General features: G+C 33.5%; 1 protein-coding gene across 1 annotated transcript; it reads right to left on the reverse strand.

Moving 5' to 3' along the window:
* Window positions 1-56: 56 nt before the first annotated feature.
* On the reverse strand, window positions 57-17462 carry LOC126965666 (CD63 antigen-like). The gene is made up of 6 exons (XM_050809416.1): window positions 17311-17462; window positions 17055-17150; window positions 15842-16033; window positions 5631-5801; window positions 2704-2928; window positions 57-1364 (listed from the first exon to the last, which is right to left on the reverse strand). The coding sequence occupies exons 2-6, from the start codon at window positions 17118-17120 to the stop codon at window positions 1299-1301; spliced, it is 720 nt and encodes a 239-aa protein (XP_050665373.1). The 5' UTR covers window positions 17121-17150; window positions 17311-17462; the 3' UTR covers window positions 57-1298.
* Between the last annotated feature and the right edge of the window lie 2896 nt (window positions 17463-20358).

Below are 20358 nucleotides of genomic sequence, written 5' to 3' on the forward strand. Positions count from 1 at the left end.
CGAAAACAATATCGAGGTCTATAATGTCTTTCCATTGAATTTAAAATAAAACAGCATTCAATCATATATTACGAAGTTTATTCAAAATATACATAAGAAACGTTAAATACCCATTTAATGACTATGTTGCAAATATACTACAATATATTCGTAACAATACACATTTACGATAGATGCTAACATATAGGTATATCTAGAAGTGCACCACATCAAACACTTATATAATAATTAAATAAAGATATTGCATCAAAGAAATTGTCGTTAAAGTTTTTAATAATTGTTTTATATGAATGTTACTTAACGATATAAATTTATGAAAGGTTTGGCAAAGGTTACCATGTCTAAATAAAATCAGTCTTTACCCTGAGCACAGAGTGAATACAATCACATAAAGGTGCTTCTCGCGCCAAAATGTTTCATTTGAGTTACCAAACTGTTATAAAACCAAAAAATCTTTATTCGAGATGAAAATGTAATGTATATAAAAATAAAAAATTTCTAACAACTCCAGGTCAAGGAAAAATGGATTTACACTTATCACAATTAATACAAATATGAGAATCAAAATGTTAATCTAATATTAATTTGTTCCGATAATACCAAATTTGTTATTTAAAATATTGAAATGAAATATAGGTATATATATTAGTTATTTAATATTAAACTTAATTTAAAACATTTGCATGTTTTGTAATAAGGGGTATTAAAACACGAATATGGGTATCACATGAGTGTTTTAATACCTAATTATCAACAGTTGCATACAAGACTTTTTCTACACCCATAACATGAATCCTCTATAAAAGATTCTGAAACAGTTAGCTTACTGCTAACATCAAAAAGTCAGTCCTAGTTAGTAACCGTGTGTTATTTTGTAAACAGATGATATAATGTACTGAATTTGATTACTACACTCGTTTGGATGATGTAATGGTTATAAGGACATTGGGTGTTTTAATGTTGGCAATAAGCTAACTGTTTTAGAATCTTTAAAATAGAGGATTTAAAGCATGGGTGTATATAAAAAATTATATATTGGGTATAAAGTGTAACATTCCATTGGGCAAACATACTGCGTAAGTAAACAAGAAACATAAGTAGAATGTGTCTGTTGCAGCAACCCTACTATTACATTAGTATTTATTTCATTACAAAACCTACTTGCTACTGTCAAAATTTGGTATAAACGGATAAAAATCTAATGTTGATAAATTCTAGATCATAATCAAGTAATAGAATATAAAGTATGTAACTTGACTAATCAGTATTAGATGAACTGGCTTCAATCAATCTCACGTTTAGACGGTCTCGTACTGGCTGCGGAGAGAACGCGCCAGGCTGCAGGCGAACACGACGCCGAGCAACTGAAATATAATAAAACATAATTAAAAGTTACATCTTCCATAGACTTACAATATACTAGTGTATAGATCACCTGACAACCCGATTATGCGTTACCAATTTTGATTTGTCAATGTTGCTGATTTAAATCGATAAGAGTAACAATAGATTCACTTTTCTTTTATATCTAGCTGTATCTTTGTTAGAGATGTTTTTGAGTTGAAGTGAGAAAGGTCGGCCTAAGACTTTAATATAATGTAAGAAGAAGAAGTAATATGTCATTACAACTGAATAAAATAAAGAAGGTAGTGTAATCTAATACGATTAGACAACAATAATTCTAAGATCCCACAGTGACGACTGCCCGCTCACATCAATGTATAATCTGTACTGTACATTTTTGTATGTCAGACCACAACTCATAATTCACTTCACTTAGGTGATGACATCCGCGTTTCTGTATTATATAAAGTTTAAACTGAGTTCCTACTATCACTATCACAAACAAAAGCCGAAACGTAAAATTCAATCCGAACGGTTTTGACCTTTGGGGTGGCCCCGTCGATATTTACTAATAAGCGCCCGTTGGAGCACGATGCGCCACAACTCATCACTCCTCTTACTAACTAGATGCGTTCCTCCAGAGAGTTGTTTTCAAAACACTTTCTTCCATGAAAAACTAAACTATGAAATGGTTTCTTTGCACAGACTGGCTAAGTGGGTATTACAGGAGTTATTTTCTGTTGTGTAGCATTAGCACACTACTAGTGTTCCAGGATTCTTGTTTTGATGAGACATGAGACGTAATATCTTGTCTCAAAGTGACGTCATCTATCAACGTAGGAATCCTACCGCGGCGGGAAGGGATTAGCGCGGAGTCGGGAACGGAGCGGATTGCGAGATCAAGTTTGCCTTGTGAATTATTATTAATAAATTAAACTTAAATAAAATATCATTGTGAATTGTACGAATAAACATAAGTATAAAATAAAAATAAGTATTTTCGTGGAATCAATTAATCAAATACTTTTTCATAATTTTAAAATAACGGTATATAATATATAAATGCGTACAAATATTTTTGGCTTATAAGAGTGGCCTGTGAAATTTTTGTATGTTCTTCCGGCCAGGGAGAGAGCTAACAAACTGAAGAGAATAAGTGTTTGGCGAGGCGAGTGATATGAGTTCACCATTGTTCTTTGTTTGTGGTCTAGCTCTCACGGGCTCTGCTTTCCAAACTTCAGTAGTCATTTGCTAGGTTTCAGCTAATGACTATTGAATCTAACTTAAATCTCTTTCTTTTCGAAGCACTACTTCTGTCAAACAAGCAACTTTTCGAGCAAGATGGTACTGACGACTGACCTGAATGAAAGCGATACCGAGTCCTACACCGCCGAGCACCAGCGCGATGTCCTTGAGGTGCACCAGGATCTGCGAGAGGCAGCCGTTCTTGTGGAAGTTCAGGGAGTCGGGCGTGCACGCCACCGGCTTGCTGTCGAGGATCTCCTGCGCCGAGCAGCACGCGGCCGGGATCGGCATGCCGTTGTTGGCCCAGTCATCGGGGCTGTACACGCCGCAGCATTCCATCTATACAGACATTTAACACAAGTCAATCAAATGCGGCTAGCATTCATATTTATTCTCATTCTTCTCTCTCAGAGCGCCATTTCTTTCCGAAGCGGTGGTTACAAATGACATCAAAAAGAATTCTAAAGGAATCAATTTTGAGAAAATAAATGCCTTTTTATTCCCGTCTAGTCGAAGAAATTAACGTTTATCAATAAAAACAAATGATTGAGCGCACAAGAAGTGTTAACGCATCCGCGAAGGTGTGTGATCTGATTTAGAAAAAATCTGTTATTTAGCAGAATTGGTCCTGAGTAAACCTTACACAATTAGGTAGTTTAGTAGTTTTTAACAGAATTTTACTTTAGTAGTTAGTTGCCTCTAATAAAATATACTATTTTCTTATTTTTTTTGCTGCTACTGTTGGCGCGGCTTTCTTATTTTTTCTATTAACTACACGGTCCTTGTTATTTCGAGCCATAAAATATTACCTTTTATAATATATTTACCTAAGATAATTTAAATCTAAGTTCTCAATAACAAACAGGATCACCCACACAAGTTGCGCTTCTTTAGCACCAGCAACAAAAATCTTGTAATTATAATTTGTAATATACTGTGGATTTATTCTCACGACTAGCACCCTTGTATTGTACATTTATTTATTATACTCGGGCGAACCCTTTTTACAATATTAAAACTATGAAAGTGATACAATATTTACTTAACTAACTAATAATAATATTTAACTAACTAATCAACACATCTTACTTTCTAATTATAAACAAACATGGTTTTAGTGTGTCTTGCCACAGATAGTAAACTAGTATTATATAAATCAATCCAGTTTATCTGGTTGTTAGTAGCTTCGCTAAGCCTAAAAATAGGAGAGTGATGATACACACCTGTTTTCAACAACTGAGTAGAAAAGTAAGTGTCATTCTTTCTCAAGATTCTACTAGGAAAAGAAAAATTTAATAAAGCTAAAAGTTGACTACAATCAATATTACTTGATAAAATTAATATTGATTGTAGTAATTGTGGGAGATAAGTCCGCTGGTAATTTCGAGGTACCTAGAATTAATAACTACTACGGTGACAGAACTTTGAAAAAACGCCTACTGTTTTTATTTTACAGCTTTCCTGAGGACATCCCGACTAGAAACATTTGTTTCTATGTTTGATAACTGTACCTATTGAATAATACATATTCAAATATTTTTATTCAAAATAGGATTTAAAATCACTTATTGAACGTCAAAAACCACCACCCATTCAAAAGAGACTGCCTCAGACCTGAGAAGAATAGGCGCAAGAAACTCAGCGGGCTTTTTTTTAAATATAAAATATGGATTACAATGTGATATCGTACAATAAACATTTATAATTAAAGAGCCTGAAAGTGTTCGCTTTATTCCGTCCGTGGTGTCATTAAGAAAAACGTTATGCTATAATAACCTTTCCCACACAAACGTTTTTTATAAAATTCTTTTAAATTTCGTAACACATTTGTTTTGTACATTTTCTGGGATCATATTGTAGAAGCATATACATCGCCCATTAAAAGACTTACTAACTCGACCCAACCGAGTAGTTATATATCTACCTACACGGTACTTAATACATGAAGGCTATGATTACTCATTGTATCAGTTTATGTCCCTGATATTATTAATTTTAACTGCTGACCTTAAAAAACGTCAAATAAACGTACATATGAATTCGAAAACTGATCAGTATTTTGCTTTATACATTTTATTTTCATTATTATGACGCCAGATAGTGCGATAAGAATAAAAGAGAAAAACATGTCGTTGTGATTGACAGGAAACAGTCAAGGACGTACCACGAGAGCCGTTCAAATTGCGATGCAATAGTTATTAAATCGGTCACGATACCGTGGAGTACAAACTAAATAACCATATCATGGAATCACAATAATAATTTACTAATAGTCATAAATGGTGTTTCATAAGTTTTAGCACAGTCGTCGAGAGATTTTTTTTTATATATGGAATAGGAGGACAAACGAGCGTACGGGTCACCTGTTGTTAAGTGATCACCGCCACTAACAATCTCTTGCAACACCAGAGGAATCACAGGAGTGTTGCCGGCCTTCAAAGGAAGGTGTACACGCTTTTTTTGAAGGTACCCATGTCGTATCGTCCCGGAAACACCGCACAAGGAAGAATAAGATTTGTAATGAAAGAGATAGATTGAAGATATTAAAAATTGTAAACTGGTAAAATAAAAAAACAACAACTTCTGAACAACTAAATCCTTTTGCAATAACCTACTTTCCACCCTCGTATTACAATTTCACTCCGGCGTGATGCTTGGCTTCAGGAGATTCTTTAATCACAATAACTTTTTCTCATTTAGGACTCAACCAGTCTGCGACAAAGTAATTGAAATGATAAACTTCTCTGACTAGATATTATAAAAACAAGGTCAACTGAACTGATTTTAATTCGGTTATCACTAAAAGATGGAGTGATTCATCAGGATTCCATCAAAAAGATGGTCTTCTAATAGCATTCACGAATGTTACATATATGCTTAGCTCTCGATAAGCTTGTATTTTATAAGATCTATCTAAATTATTCTACTCTTTTTCACTCGTGTCGCTAGATACACTATCTTTCGCCGTAGTTCGTAACATATGGACTAGGTCTAACACTATAAGTCTAATAAATTAATTAACATATTCCAAAAATACTTACATCAGTCTGAATGATGTCGAAGCTCTTGCGGATGTTGATGTCATTGGGATACTGCACTATGGACTCATTGAGGGAGCGAGAGATGGTGGTCTCCAGGTCCTGATGTTTCACGTAGCCCGCGATGCCAACGGCTAGCTCAGCAACGAAGATTAGCAACAGGAACACAGAGTACTGGAATCAAATATCACCGTTTCTAACTGACTCGAAATTTAAATAAATTTACTCTGAAATCTTTAATTAGTGGACGGCATGGTATTATTAACGACTAGCTGTTATCCGCGACTTTGTCCGCATATCTATCCAGTCCTATCCTATCTATCAGCCATATTAGGAGTGCCAATGTTGCCACATGCAGTTATAAGAACCAATCACATATTATATATAAATTGCGGTATATTCTATAATAAACTCCCAAATGATATTAAAATATTGCCTATTAAAAAATTTAAATGTATCTTAAAAAATAAACTAACTTCTAAGGCCTATATTTATATATTTCAACTGAGAGCCCTCACGGGGTTTCTATCCGGCCATTGCGAGCTGAATGGGTCTCAGTGAAACAAACCTGTGCAGATTCTGCTGCGAAGCCACTGAACACCCCATACACATTCTTCTGGAATGCGAAGCCATTGCCAGAATCAGGCTGGGGTGTCTTAAAACACCTTCACATAAAGCTGAGGACCTGTCTGGGCCCTCTGAGGATCCTACGCCTTTTAAAAGTAATAGGTCTCGAGGATTTTTTTCAAATCTCGGCACAGTAACACGTATCCTAGTTAGTAGCCTCGATTATCCTCCTTTACTTTTAAGTTGAGGGCAGGCGCGCTAGCGCAAGAAGGGGGCACAATAGATCCTAGGATTTAAGTGCATTGAAATCCCCTAATCATAATAATAAGGCCTATTATAATGTGAAAGATTAATTATTTGAATGATAAAGATAGATGGAATTAATGTTTCTAAATTTTGTTAGTGAATATTGTTATACTCATTTGAATATTATTGTAGCTTTTGTACTTCATTCTGACTTGCACTAAATATCTTTTAAAGTTTTACAGTGAATAAATATATTTTTCAATTTTAATATATCTCTCATCATTAAGGCAACGTTTTCGTTGGAATGTTTTTCCTCTGGCTTACTTTTCAAATACGACTTTCCTTTTTTCAGATTAATGTTAAGCCTATGACATTCACCAATATTTAGGCTTTCTATCGGTAACAGATCCAGAGATTACCCCCTACAACCTCACAAACATTATTTCTATTAATATTAGTATATTTGACATACTACAAAGCTTGTGAAGAAAAGAAATAAACGTGGCACAGAGATATCCTTACATTGTCTATTTTCTACGGTATCGAGTGTTACGAAGAGTTGTTTGACTTGATTCCAGGCGCCGGTGTACCAACCACACACCACAAAATGAAACACTACTCTAATCGTTTCAATGTGTGGCGTTATTTTGCAGTGTGGTTTTCTAGGAACTATCATCCACTACTATGCATTCCAGTGAATATGATATGGATACCTTCTTAAACAAACCCTACACCAAACCTCAGAAGCCATAAACGCTTCTGTAACTTTTCTAGTACTGCATAATGATTGTATTTGAAAGCTATTTTAATCTCATTTTATATTAAAAAAACCACATTCAGCAAATATTCAAATTTAATCTTTCTCAAAGGCCGAGGACGTTTGGGAAACACCAAGCAATGTTTTCGAATCATACTTAGCAAAAGAGATTTTGCTTATAGTCCACAATAATATAACATTGTCTTTTTAGAATTAGTTTCACCTACTATTTCCTCAGATAAATAATCTACAATAATATTTAAATTTGGTTTACAATATGACAGGTTTAATACAAGTTTAAGTTTTAATTTAAAAAATAAAACTTCAATGGACGTACAACTGACTATATAACACTGCATAAAAGCATCGAGTTAGAAGGGTAGACTATTACATTATACAATTAATCAGATTTATTCGGTTGAATAGACATGAAGTAGGTAACAATATTAATCGTTATCTAAGTAGTTGTAAATTACAGTTAGTTTGCTAACTATCGAGTGATAATACTCATTCGAAAATAACAGAATGAATCACACAATGGCTTCATGCATGATCTATTGATATGAATGTGTAGGTACTTGCAACTTGATACGCCCAATACGTAATACTATATACGTAAGTTTCTATACCTACTCTGTGGTAAACCTTACAAGCGGTGGTTTAGATTAACCACACAAGCACAGTAGACAAGTGTAGGTACTTCTAACATCTAAAATATTCCATATTTTTGTTTCGGGCGAACACTAAGAGTTCCGTAACATTGTCCAAGAGATATATACCTATACAATACCTAGACACTATATATACCTACTTTTGAACAAATTATACTGCATGGTGGCCATTTTGTATTTCATTTTGTTGTTGCTATTAACTAATTACAATATACAAGCAAGGCATGCGAGAGGGAAGAATAACGAAGATACAAAAAGATAAACAAGGTATGCGAATCTATTGTTACTGTAACTGATTTTGATTGACAAGTAGCCAACAGTCAGCCACGTTTATCATTAGCTCCTTAGTATTTTGAATATATATGAAACCACTAGCTAACGCACACACTGACAAATCAATTTACCGCATTACCGGGCTGTCAGGTTGAGTATACGCTTTTATATTCAAGTCTACGGTTGCCATAGCGGAAATAGGAGTACACATTTTGTCAAAATTAACTGTCATTGCTTATATGGCTTTTTAGATGAAGCCCGCTGCGAGTTCCTAGTACGGAACCGTCAAAATGAAGCTGACCGCAAACACAGTGGTTGTTATCAAAACAAAACCTTTCGCTTACATGCATTATATAGTGTAGCAGGCTATTTTATTTAGGAAATGGTAGAGAATTTTAAAATGTTAGTTTTCTAAATATCTGACCAGAATACAAAAAGAGTATAATTAGGTATCAATGTGGTTCGTTATTTTTTAATCATAAGACTATGTTAATACTAGCCGTTCCCGCCCGCTTCGCTGTGCAAATTTCGAATGGAATTCGAAAAATAAGTAGCCATTAACCATCTAGGATAAATTTTGCATCGAATGGTAGTTTCATGTCGATACGATCAGTGGTTTAGGCGTGTACGGGCCTCAAACAAAGACCATTTTCATTATAATATACTTATATCTACTAGCTGACCCGATAGACGTTGTTCTGTAGATAGAAAAAAATACTGTTTTATAGGAATTTGCCAATAATATTTCAAACATCAAGAACTATTTCGTAAAAAATGATCCCTGCTGTTATAATGAAATTGATTCACAGTGGAACTGTCAAACCGTGCGTCACTAAATTCTCTCATAGAAAATATATCCATACAATACAAATATTGAAAATAAAAATAATTATGGGTCCCAAATCGAAATAAAAACTGTCCTATCTCTCAAGTTGGACGAAACTGCACTCCATGAAGTAATCCCCATTAAAATCCTTTCATTAGTTTAGGAGTCCATCGCGGACAAACAACGTGACACGTAATTTATATATATAGATTATAAGTTATAGCAGAACGTTGTCATAGCCTTACATTATAATACGAATATCCTCCAGGCTTAATGACATTAAATATTCATTTCCTGACGTAAACACAAGAGAGATTATTAACGTCGAATTAAACGAAGGAAGTGTTCGTTAACTTACAAGATGACATGACGGTGCCCGGGAATGTCGAAAGGTCAACTGTGCACCACAAATGGACAATATTAACCGGGTTACTTTATCGTGTAATGACTCATTCTCATAAAAAAATATCGCGATTATTAATTACAAGGTTTCGTAATGAGGTGCTATATTCAAGAAAGGGTTCATAAGAAATTGTTTTTAATCAAATTTAGACTATATTAATAGACAATCGGATATGTCAAAGCGGAGTATTTAACATTCAGTTGTTAAATTATTACGAACTAGGTGATTCCCAGAGCTCGAAATTCGACCATGATTCTTTTAAGTTTGAACTGTATAAGTCTTTATTTGTCAAAGACCTTTAAATGTAAAAATTTACCAGTGGGAGGCTTCTTCGCACAGGATGCCGGCTAGATTCTGGGTACCACAACGGCGCCTATTTCTGCCGTGAAGCATTAATGTGTAAACATTACCGTATTTCAGTCTGAAGGGCGCCGTAGCTAGAGAAATTACTGGGCAAATGAGACTTCGTCTTACTGACTTACGTCTCAAGGTGACGAGCGCAATTACAGTGCGGCTCAGAATTTTTTGTTTTTTTTTCAAGAAATCTTGAGCGGCACTGCATTGTAATGGGCGTATCAATTACCATCAGCAGAACGTCCTGCTCGACTCGTCCCCTTATTTTCATAAAAAAAAATGTATGTTGTGTGTCATTCTGCATTCAGAAATACTCTACTTCTAGAAAAAGTTGGGAACCCCCTAGCATCTAATAGTCACCAATCACCATGTGACCTCATTGCTCAGGCGTTGGAAATTCTTATATTTTTGTACGTTCACTTGACTGTATTTTTATACTACTAAGCAAAATATTGCTGATGTTCATTTGATTTGATTGAGGCCTTTGTCTCATAGTGGAAAATAAGGCAAACCTTGGGAGCCGAAAAAATTACGAAAGGGTTAATATTGGAAATAAATATTAAAAAATACCTAAATAAAATACATTTTCTGTTAATTATACCATTCCAAATATAATATACTAGGCGAGGCTTTAAGGGAAGTGTTGTCGAAGAGCGGTGATACGACAAAATGCGGTTTTTTTCAGTGGTAAACGCACAAACTTGAGTCTTTTGGGGGTAAAATTGGAGAAGGTTCAATTTACCCCATTCCGCGACCTTCTCGAGAGAGGACTAGATAGAAGACACAAGTTTCTCCCGGCACTGGTCGACGATTACCCGAGAGACCTGCATGGCCCGTGTATACGGCATCACCAGTGCTGTCGTCTGCATAACAATGTACTCGTATGTTGGGGGTGTCCAACATATATTGCTATTAAGCAAGTTTCTTTGTTTATTTAACTATTATTTATTTTTGCTTCTTTAGACAAAAATGATAATTTCGTAGCAATGAAAAAGCGGTTTTTTTAGTATGCGCATCTTTTAGTACGCGCCGTGATCTTTGCCAGAAAGCCTCTACTGGGTATGGGATATACAAAAATATGTTATCCTGAAGATCCTTGTAAGAATAATGGGACACACTATTTAAATTATAATAGCTTATATTTAAAATATGGCATAGCCTTGATTAGTGTGCATTCTATTACCATGATAATTTTACCGGGACAATTACATCGACATACTTTCATCAAGATATCTGCGCTGGACTTCTTATCAAGATCTTATAACGGTTACCATCAAGCTATTCTTCAATTGGATCTTAAGTCCGCTATTTTTATTTTATTGAGAATTTTAGATAATCTGTAAATTAATATTTAGGTGTTTTAAACTAATTAAGCATACAAATTATAATATCTTTACTTATTCTTTACAATATGTTCTATTTGGAATCCTCCTTGATTAAAAACTAGGTTCCTTCGGAATAACTTAAGATACATCAGTTCTCTTCTAAACTCTTTTGTTGTGGTTAAACTTTAGGTTTCTAAGCGTTGTTGCGGATCTAACTGCAACGTTACCCTTTTATCAGTAAAGGTAACGCGATAGTTTTGCGTTACAAAATCAATCCAATGTTTTGAAACGGTCGAAAATTATGTTCAGATTCCGTTACCTACATACAAACAAACATATAGCTATCTATTAACATGCTTTATTTAAAATTTTATCTTTATAGGCCAAAAATACAAAGTATCGAGTTAAAGACCTGATTTACGACTCTGGCTAAGTGTAGATAGTAAATTATTTATTGCATAATGTATAGTTGCCAATTGTTTGTAAAATTGATGATAAAGACACTAAAGCATCTAAATATTTTAGATACAGTTGAATGTTACAACATAAACATTTATTTATTTAAATTAAATTGTTTAAATCAAGTTGTAGATTATTTGTCTATAATATGTCAAGTAATTCCACAAATCAGCATATAGAATATTAGAATTCTTCAAAAGATCTACAACTTTATAGTTTAATATACAAAATAAAAAGTCTTGGTCACAAATGTGTTCCTTGACACGTTCCGGAAGATATTGACATGATTATGACAGGTATAACCATCCTATGCAGGATTTAAGCATATCTAATGAGATCTATATAATGATTCATCGTGTTTGATTTGCTTTCAATTATCCTTCTGTCAATCTTTTCTCCACGAATGCGGAAATATCACGTTAAAATTATGATAAAAATCTAAGGACTGAAATAAACAAAATCGAAAGTAACCTAATGAATTCTTGCCAAAAATATTTATGCAATCAATGTTGATTTACCAACTTTTATTATTTCTGTATGAACTAACAATGCTTAGTTTCGAAATCAAAGATCATTAAAAATAATAAATTTAGCTTTATTATTTCACCATTTTTAGTTCCACCAAATTAACAGCAAGTTTAGAAATAATTTATTATTATATTACTAAACTAAGAAGACATCCAAAATGGCGGACGAGGGCTAAATATTCTTCTCTCTCGCACGCTTTGTTTGTCAATGATAAGAATAGAAACTCCTTGATAACAGATATCTGAAATAACAAGTACACACACAACAGGTCATCGAGATCAAATCGAGACACGGGACTTTCCTGTGGCCAGTTGCTGCGTCATTTAATACATAAACAAACGTACGTACAATCAGACATATGACTCATCTATTCCATTACATGCTACGTATTTAACTTAATGGTCATGGTTTCTGTACATTATTGTCATTAAGCCTTTATTGCTACTTTTTACAATATTAAGGATATTTTATTAATAACTTCATACCTCAAAAACTATTTGGAGCCTACAAAAATGAAGCTGTATGCAAAAATTAATCTCTTTGGTTGCCACTTACAAAAAAAAAAAAAAAAACAAATGAATAGAAAAATCGATTTAGATGTGACAAATGAATAGAAAAAATGCTCCGATTTGCGAATTTGACTATTGAAAGACTAATAATAATAATTCTTGTTACAATTTAACAGTTAAATTAACAGCACAAAGTTTATTGATTTGAATAATTTTGTTTTATGAAATGAATGAAATATATATTTATTGCACACCACAAAATAATTAAACATAACAAAAATCGAGACTACAATAGGCGGCTTTATCGCCTAAGAGCGATTTCTACCAGGCAACCTGTAATGAATTACTTATAGTTGAAAAGATAACAGAAGGTGGTGTTATCGATATGCATATAATTTAACATACACATACAGTTAATAATTCCAAGAAAAGAACTAATAATGAATTTGTCACAGTAATAAATAATAACTTTTTATTTGTTTATTTTAAGTTAAAAAGACAATTTAAGTTAAAAAGTTTATTTTTCTCGTTATGTCACATCTAAATCGAACAACAGAAGAAATTATTAGGCATGTTGGATGGAGGCGCATGCCATCGGGCAGTTGCTGAGGCTTTACGAACAGCCAAAACGTTGTCAGTCAGTAATAAAACTGTTCAGAGAAGATTGTATGAAGCTGGTCTTCATTATCGCCGACCACTAAGAGCTTTATGGCGTGGCAATCGGAGACAAAGAGTTTTATGGGCTGAAGAACATTCAGATTGGATTCAATAGCTGTTACTAGTACTCTTTACTGACGAGTCTCGGTTTAGATTTCATCCAGATACACGAAGAGCAATAGTTTGATGAGCTCTAGGCAGACAAAGCCGTCTCCAAAATCCACAAGATCCGCATTCCTACAAGGTACAATAATGGTTTGGGCTGAAGTTCGTATGGGTGCTCGAACCGATCTCATTTGGATTAGAGAATTAAACACCGATTATTAAATTTAAAAATAAAACATAATAAAATGTATTTGGTATCCTTGTCATTTTTACTAGTACAATGAGTCAAAATTCAAGACTATATTTTGTAAATGTAATAAAAACATTGAACATGACTGTTGTTTTTTTTCTTTTGTACAATTCAAGCATAAAATAAGGTTTCATTCCATATACAACAGATTTCCTGATAATAATAAAATATGTTAGAAGCTGTACTACAGACAGTAACACAAGTGTATAGTTGTCAAATAATTGTTGTATCATATCATTTTCAGTTCGGTAATATTTAAAACAATAAAAACTCATGTGATTGTAACATTAGTACACTTAACATTTACTATTGATTCTTAAGTTTCACATGCTCTACAGTCTGCATGGGACAGGTGACTTTTAACAAGTATGTATATGTTATGTTTTTTTAAAGTGATAACCCTCACTTTATCACTTTAAAAAAAAAAAACAACATATTGTTTAGATTTACAAGAGCGACATCTCAAGTCAATTTCCTAATATACAAATATTGGGGTTGAGCTGGTTATCAACTGTAAAGTAGATCCTGTAGATGAAGCCACAACCTGAGAGTTGAACGAAGCAAACAAGATTTGATAACGAGGTGTTACTCGTACAGTTAGCTCAGTTGGTTAGAGCACCGGCACTGAACGCCAGAGGTAGTGAGTTCGAGTACCGCATCATTCATAAAATTTTGTTTTTCAAATTTTATATATGTAAGTAAGTATATTATTTGAATAACATTACCTTATTCCATACTATATTTTGCATACCTATTAAGGTTTTATTGTTTTATCAATAGCAATACATCGCAATGTCAAAACATTCCTGACTTCAATAACAAGTGATGATAAAGAATCCAGTTTATATTATAATTACTGTTTAATGTAAACAAGTACTCTACTACTACGTTCATGAAAATTGATATCATCAAAATCGTCACCTTCAGTGATTTTCATTATTATAACACTAGAAATAAGAAATTGAGTGTAACTAGTTCTAGACTTCATATGTATACAGTCTTATAATAAAGTCCGAGCCACTGTTCAGGCATTAACTAAAAAAAAATTTAAATGTTTTATTATAAAATTGCCCTCTAGTAAATCCTACCACTTCACAGCTGAATATCTAAGTGATCAGATAGCCGGATTATGAATATTTTATAGCAATAGCAATGACAGTACAATATTGTATATTTCATTAAAAAAAGCACAAAAAAAAAATTATGGGAGAGTTTCTTGCGCCGCTTCTTCTCTCTCAGAGCGCCAATTGTTTCCGAAGTGGTATCTAGTAGTGTCTAGTATATTAGAAATAACATCAAAATTAATTCTAAAGGTATCAATTTTGAGAAAATAAATGCCATTTAACTGGAAACTAAGTTACAGAAAACTGGTAGTGTTAGAAGTGACATCAAAAAGAAACCTAAAGGAATCAATTTTTCAACTTTACTTGAGATGTTGCTCTTGCAAATCAAAGCAATTTTTTGATTTGGTAAATTTTGTTTTCAAGTTTAATTTGTTATTTTAGAACTATTAAAAAAAAATGATCTTATTATTGATCTTTGTATGAGAGATTATAGATCGGTAAATCGGGAATAACAAGTAGATAAATAACATAAAATATAAGACAAGCCATGTTATAGTATTGATTATTGTTAATCATTGTACATTCAATATTCTTTGGAATATCTTCATTAATTTTCCCAGTTCTACTGATCCACAATGAAATATGTCCGTACTCGACTAGTTGTAATGATTATAACTAGTATTTTCTTTGATTAAAGCGAGTATTACACATTTAATAAAAACACTTTTAAAGGATTAAAATGCATGTAATTGTAACGGTTTTACATTAGATGTCTGTGTAAAAAGTTACATTTTTATTTTAGTTAACCCGACATTTCAAGACCTTTCCAGATCTCGTTTTCAGGGGGACTGCAGATGAAGCAAGTCAAAGATAGTATTATACCACCTCCGAGGAAATAAATGGCGCTAAACTTCATAATGACAACTGGTGCTATAGTTAGATCAAATGACTAGGCTAATAAGACTTAATTTTAAAATAATATAGTCATACCCCTTTGAAAGAGTCTGAGAGTATTTATGTGATTGCTATGTGACTCTTACTCTTGGGTTTATCATAAAGCTACACAGCTTTGTAATCAGCATATTGTATCAAAATGCGTTCAGCTTAAGCTTTGGACTATAATAGATAAAATAATGATTATAATGAGAGGAGTATTTCTAGTAATTTTATAACAGCTAAGGGGTAAATTGATTAATAATTATTAAGTGAAAGTGACTTACAGTAACAATCATGCAGTGGTTCTCCTTTACAGCTCCGCAGCATCCGAAGAATGCAACAATAAAGACAATTAACCCCACAAGTATCAAAATAACAGGAGCTGAAGTGTAGAAGCTTTCATCTGTCAAGTTCACATATGGATATGCATTGATCTCAGCCCTGGCACCAACAATTAGAATTATCAGGCCAGTAATCTGAAAAAAAAAATTTTTTTTCAAGATTAACATAATTAATAAAACTTAAAGTGACTTTTATTTACAATTATATCTATCCCAATAATAATATTACAAGCATATTCTACACAAATATAATTAATGTGAATTCCCTGTCATTGCACTCTTATATTTTTAACATCCAAGATATTCTGAGTTTAATATGCGAAAAATATTTGTATCCTAGATTTGATCAACAAAAAACAGATTGACAAAATCAACAACATACTAAAGGAAAAGAAGTTTGTGACAATTAAAACCTGTTACCAATATAAAAGTTGCCTTGACCTTCATTGTCAATATAATTTTCATGGACAGCTGATTGTGATTGTATATGGACATTTTTTAAAAAGTGTTTTAGATTTTGTGACATTATCTCTAAATAAATTTTAAAATTTTATTAAAAGATGGCTTTGCTGAAAATTTTTTTTTATGCAACTGCAAATTATCTAAACATCTCATCCAAAAATAAGGTGGTAGCATGGAACATTATAGAAACACTAATCTACACAAATAATATTTTAAAAAACAATAAATGAACTTCTTAATCTTTGGGTCTTGAAATTTGTAAGAAATGAGCAGAATGTGAGTATCCAATTAAAAATGATAGAGGGTATTCACCAATAAACAGATAAAATTTAATTAAAAATCCTGTGTTCATTATAACTTTGCTTGAACTGAATTTTATTTAAACAAATATAAATGGAATACGAAATTATAAATATCATGAAAATACATAGGTTTGTACTTTATCATATTGTGCAAGAACAGCTAGCAGTGACTCAACAAAGAGGAACATATTGTGCCATATTGCATGCTATACATTATTATACGCATTTACTAATGGAAAATTTTATATATTGTGTTTAGAAAAATTAAAACTGTTATTTATACTTTCAAGAAGATACTAAAACATAAAGCCGATGTATGTACTTGGTTTTTTAAAATGTATTGATTGTAGGTAGTCCTTAATGTGAAAAAAAACTGTGTAATTATAACTTACGGCAAATAAGAAGTTGAAGGAAAATAGTAAGTACTTCACACACGACATTCCCGCTCCAATGGCCATTTTTACAAATATTTGTTTTTCGAACTGGATCTAAAACAAAAGACGCAATTTATTTCTACCCCTTACTTCACTCCACCATCGATTATTTGTAATTGTAGGACGCGAGATATCAATCTTATAAAACATATATTATTGTAACACATTCATTATCAAAGTAAAATAAAAAAACTATAAAGTTATAGAAACTCACCGAATAAAATATATTTCACCAATACTGTTTTTACACTTTTAGACTGCTGACCTTAGCAATTAGCATTTATCAAGTAACAACAACTATCACCAATTTTGAATCTGCGCAGAATAATTATTTTTTTAATTTATTTAGTGGCACGGGATGCAAGTCCACAGGCCTGCGCAGAATTATGAAGTAAAAGGTTGCCATATATGTATCTCATAAGCTTGAGAGTTTTTAAAAGTGACTGATAGACTAAGCACATGGTCGGATTTGGTACGGGCGGACCATCGGAGTGTCCGGTGGGTGCCTCGCACCAATGTGCGAGGACCATACCGATTACGACGCCCTACCACAATTGGTAGGGCATCGTAATCGGTATGGTTTGGACGGTAATGAAACTAATTTTGAGCGATGGATAATGCGACATACCATTCAATATGGTCCGCTACTAGACTGAGTCCGATGGATCGGCCGTACCAAATCTGATTATGCGCTTAGGCTATTACTGTTTAACGCGATTGTTACGCGCGGCTTTGCGCTTGAACAGCCCGCGGCAACTAGTCAGACCATAGTCATTATTTTAAACTAAATTAGCAATAAGTTTAATATTTCTAGGACCTGGAGAATCCAATACAATAGCCTGCAATATCGTTTTTGAGTATCAAAACAGGCAATTCATTGTCAATTGTCCACTTCTACGTATTAGCTGCGCGAGCGTACAAGCGTCCCAACTGCGCGCGAGCGAACGACAGGTCAGGCTCCTTTGATGCTGTCTCAAAAACTGACAGTGGGCGGATCGCCACGCGGCACGTTCGAGCGTGGCTCTGCTTGCGTCGCCTATGTTCGATGGTTTGCCGCGCGTAATTTGTACGTACGTTAAGTCGGCTCAGTAAATGTTGCCGCATCAATGAGAGTTTTTTCTTATGTCAAAATTAATTATTTTATATTTCGCTAGATGTGCTGTCATGTATTAGTTTACAATATTATATTTTTAGAGCATAATAATATATTCTTTGAAGTTTGATATTAGTCGTTATTCTCTGAAACATTTTCTCTGAATGAACTGCTGGTGTGATATCGTGTTTTTTTTGGATTTATTTAAAATTGAGATAATATGTTTGATAGATACTAAGGAGTAAGGACTGTTGTTTGGTTACAGACTTCTGCTTTATAATATGACGACTCGGCTGCATCTTTTGGATTTTTGTTTCAGCTGGACGACTAATTGTTTCATTGGGACTGCTTTTAACACACTTAAAATGATAATAAGTCACTGTCTTAAACAGTATATAACTCAGAAAAAAAAACAAGGCAATCATTACTTATATACGGATAATCAGAAGATACCTACTTGTAGCATGTAGTGAACTAGAATCTAGATAGACAAATAAAACAAGCATAGTGGGCATCGAAATGAAATAATGAAACAACAGACAAGACGTGACAGAATATTAATATGATAGTAGGAGAGCTGGCACCAATTTTTGCGTAGGTATTTGAGGCAATCTGAAAACTTGGTCTATACCTCTCTTGATATACCCCAACTCGGAACTGCAGACCTGGCTGGTGAGTAGCGTGGCTAAATAAACCCCTAATTTTTTTTAAAAATATATTTGAGGCAGCATGCAATTTATATATGTTGTAGTTTTATGTTTACAAAATAAAACAAAAATTAAGCCAGACAATTTAGTCGGGTTCTTTCAATGTCAGGCGCGTGCAAAAATATTTTGCAAAAAAATGTATAAAATGTATTTGAGGTAACTTGAAATTTTTATAGGGCAATATTTATGACAAAATAATAGAGGAGATGGTGGTAATGTGTCCCTGCAGATATATTGGTCCCCTTACATATTTATAATTTAGAAACGCGTCATCTATTATAATTTATGTGCAATGCGGAGCTCTTGTGACAGCTACCGAATAGTAACCAACAAATATGTGAGATGCCGTAACGTTCTTTTGTTATTTGAATTTTTGAAATCAGTCGAAACGCGCAACGGAAAACTTTTAAAACCGTTCTGAATTTTATTCATTTTTTCCGCAAAAACTAAGCTTTACGTTGGGTGATTTGGACATTATGTTTTAGAAACGTTTTCCTACTTGATTTTGAAGGTAATTACGCAATAACATGGTTTGGTTATATATTCATTAATAATTGTAATTTGGCCCCCTCACATTGTTTCTATTATGGTCCCGGGGGCCATGTAACATGTATGAGCGATATATTATTTCTGTATTCTTTTTATTTTCATTTTCAAATGCCTCGACTCAGTTTGCTATACCCATCTTTGAAGAAAAGGAAAACATGGGATCCTGATAATGAAAAATGCAGTTGAAGCTGTAAGGACAAAGGTCATGGGCTACAAAAAGGCTGTAAATTTTTTTTCTGTACCTTGGCACTAATAGTTTCAGCCAAGGTCCACTATACTATATACTACACTACTATACTATAACTATTAGTGAAGGACTCTGAAGAATCTTTAGAGTTACTTGTGCATAAAGCTCTTGGCAGGAAGCCCGTACTTCCCCTGTGCTGGAAAAAAAGTGAGTAGAATATATTTTGTTTATGGAAGCTAGATACTTCGGACTAACTAGGATGGATGTTAGAAAAATGGCCTATCAGCTGGCTCTCAAAAATCACATCAAGAATCAATTTAGAAATGAAGTAGCAGGATGTGCTTGGTTGGATCATTTTTTGAAGCGACACAAAAACAATTTATCCCTACGCAGACCAATGGGAACATCGTATGCTCCTACTCAAGGCTTTAATCGTGAAGCAGTTAAAGACATGAAAGTCAAGCATTTTTCGACATTTTAGAAGTTGAAATGAGAAACCACAATTTTCCTCTCGACAGGATTTTCAATGTCGAAGAGACGGGGCTCACAGTTGTACAGTCAAAAGTACCACAGGTGGTGGAAAAAAAAGGAAATAAGCAAATAGGAGCTTTAACTGACGCCGAAAGAGGTTCACTGGGTACTGTGGTTTGTTGCATGAGTGCATCGGGTATTTTTGTACCACCTATGATGATTTTCCCAAGAAAAAACTTTACAGATCTTTTGATG

This window comes from Leptidea sinapis, chromosome 1 (assembly GCF_905404315.1).
Source record: "Leptidea sinapis chromosome 1, ilLepSina1.1, whole genome shotgun sequence".
Lineage (NCBI taxonomy): Eukaryota > Metazoa > Arthropoda > Insecta > Lepidoptera > Pieridae > Leptidea > Leptidea sinapis.